General features: G+C 60.4%; 1 protein-coding gene across 1 annotated transcript in view; it reads right to left on the reverse strand.

Annotated features, from left to right (window-relative positions):
- SBF1 (SET binding factor 1) overlaps window positions 1-2,289 on the reverse strand; it is a gene marked incomplete at its 5' end in the record, with an annotated part of 41,244 nt that extends 38,955 nt beyond the window's left edge. Inside the window, 1 exon segment of the mRNA XM_029958143.1 lies at window positions 2,204-2,289. Within this exon segment, the coding sequence (XP_029814003.1) occupies window positions 2,204-2,289 (86 nt within the window).
- Between the last annotated feature and the right edge of the window lie 488 nt (window positions 2,290-2,777).

Consider the following 2,777-nt stretch of genomic DNA (forward strand, 5'->3'; position numbering starts at 1 on the left):
CCTGTGCCAGGGCCTGCCCACCCTCCCAGCCAAGTGCCACATCCACACGGCTTTTAAATTCCTCCAGGGATGGGGACTCCACTACTTCCCTGTTTCCTCTTTCCCTCAATAATTTTCCAAAACCTGAAGTATTTTCCAGCTTCAGTGAAAAACATGACACGCAATTAAAAGGGAATTTCACCAAGTCCAACAGATTGAGTCACATCCACACCTCAAAGCTCATCCCCTTCCACGTGGACACCTTCCACTAGCCCAGGTTGCTCCAAGCCCCATCCCACCCAGCCTGGAACGCTTCCAGGGATGGGGCAGCCACAGTCCCTCCAGGCCCTTGTCCAAAGTCCCTCTCCAGCTCTCTTAGAGTTCCCTTAGGCACTGGAAGCTGGATGTCTGGAACGCTGCCTTGGCTCTGCTGCCAGAGGTGGAACAGATCTGGAGGCCTGGGCGCACCCAGTGGGTGCCAAAACCACCCCAGAGCCACCCCAGGACACGGAAAATCCTGTGCCATGTCAGGCAGACCTGTGGGATCACAGCATGGAAGGACAGGAGGCCCAGCACCACGGGAAGGATCCAGAAGGGAGAGTGGGAATGGCCCTGACCCTCCCTGGAGCACACGGAGGCCCCGGATTTACAGGAATCTCCGCTCCCATCGCACCCCTCGCTCGGGGCCGTGGCAGCCGCTGCCACCAGGATCCCTCGGTTCTCCCCTGGGAATGCCCACTCCAGGCAGCTCCAGGGGCTCAGGAGGAGACAGCTCTGGGCAGGGAGGGAGGAGCTGCAGCAGGGACACGGCCACATCCTGTGTGTGTCCCCGGAGGAACCGGCTCCGTCAACACGAGATGTTGGTGTTTGGAATTGCTGCCGGACGCCGCGCAAGGCCAGAAGCTACAAACTGCAGCTCCCTGGCACCCCAGAAAGCCTTTTCTCCCCAGAAAAGCTGCTAAAAAGAACCAGCTGCGACCGCAACGTCACGTCCCGCCCAATCCCCCAGGATGGGCTCCCTCGGGTTTTCGGGAGCTGGGCTCAGCCCCATGTGCTGCTCCCCCGGGACACCTCGGAGAGCTTGTGGGAAGCCCTGGAGCCACCCCTGGCTCCCAACAGGACAGGGCTCCAATTGTTTAAATTCCAGGGATTTTTTGGTTGGACGGTTTGACCCCTGGGGAAAAAAGCAGCTTTCCTCCTGTTTGGGACCGTTCCCAAGTCCCTGCAGACAGACACCAGGAAACTCGGACCAGAAAAATAATGTGTGTTTTTGCCTCGCACAAAACAGCCCAGAAAACTCCGGAATCGTGCTGGAGTTTTGGGGAACACGTGATGGGAAGAGGAGTTGGACACTGTCGATCCAGTGACAGTGGGAAGAGGAGTCAGTTGCTCCCACTGATCCCAGTGACAGTGGGAAGCTGTCCAGCCCTGGCACAGCTGGCAGGGAGGGAGTTCCCATCCCAGAGAGATTTCAAAGCCCTGGGGATGTGGCACTTGGGGACAGGGGTCAGTGGTGGCCTTGGCACTGCAGGGGGACTGCTGGACTCAACGGGCCCAGAGGGATTTTCCAGCCTAAATGATTCCATGATCCCACAAAGTGCAGAGGGGAGCGGAGCAGCCTCGGGGGGGCTCAGTCTGGGGTCTGTCCTGTTGCTGGCAGTGGAGCTCCAGCTCCTCTCCCTCGGGGTCCTCAGAGCACCAGGGCACAGCACAGCACTTGGGAAGAGCTTCCATTCCAATTTAGCAACCAAGGGGAACAATCCCACTCTCCTGGTTTGGAGGATCCCATGAAGCACCACATCCAGCTGGGTGTGCCACATTCTAGGAACGACCCAGCACTGAGTTGATCCCAAAGGACTCTGGTGACAGTTGGTGACCATGTCTGGAGCCCTGGGAGGGATCAGGGATCCAGGTCCCAGCAGCTCCTCAGGATTGCCCCTGCTCAGAGGGGGCAAGGCACCGGGAAGGGCCTGACCACGCTGGTGAGGCTGCATCCCTGGCTCCTCCAGGAAACATTCCAGCACCCCAGCAGCTGAGCCCAGAGGAGGAGGGGGAGCACAGAGGCAGGGAGAGGAGCCAGCACGCTGGATCCCACCGTTTCCAGAGTGTTCTGGAGCTGCACTGGGGGCAGGTGGGGACCCCTCTCCCCATCAGACCCTGTGGGATGTGTCCCCGTGTCACCCACCCCGGTGTCACCCCAGGGTCCCCAGGGACAGTGACTCACCAGCTCGATGCCCTGTGGGAAGGGGTTGTCCTCCCAGTCCTTCTCCGGGAAGCGCTGGAGGATCTGTCCCTGTCCATCCCCGCTCCCTGCAGAGACAAGAGAGGGATTAGAGGAGTGCCAGCCCCCCGGAATGCCAGGCTGGAAGCAACACTGGGATTAGAGAGCAGGCAGCAGGAACCCCCGCTGGCACAGCCACCTCCAGGAATGCCAGGCTGGAAGCAACACTGGGACGTTCCAGCACCACGTCAGCCCTCCACGGACACAGGCAGCACAGGAGGGACCCCAGCCCGTCCCACAGGCACGGTGGCACTGCCCACCCCAGCAGGGAAGAGCGGCAATTCCAAGGGATCCGGGAGCAAACAGTTCCTGGTGTGTTATCTGAGGAGTGCGGGGGCCGCGGGGCTGCACCTCCGGTCACGGGCCAGGCCAGGCCTCTCCCTCGTGACACTGACAGGGATCACACACCTGACAGGGATCACACACCCCACAGGGATCAGATCACACACCCTGACAGGGATCACACACCCCACAGGGATCACACACCCCACAGGGATCAGATCACACACCCTGACAG

The sequence above is a fragment of the Manacus vitellinus genome, unplaced genomic scaffold (genome assembly GCF_001715985.3).
Source record: "Manacus vitellinus isolate BGI_N305 unplaced genomic scaffold, ASM171598v3 scaffold_141_pilon, whole genome shotgun sequence".
NCBI lineage: Eukaryota > Metazoa > Chordata > Aves > Passeriformes > Pipridae > Manacus > Manacus vitellinus.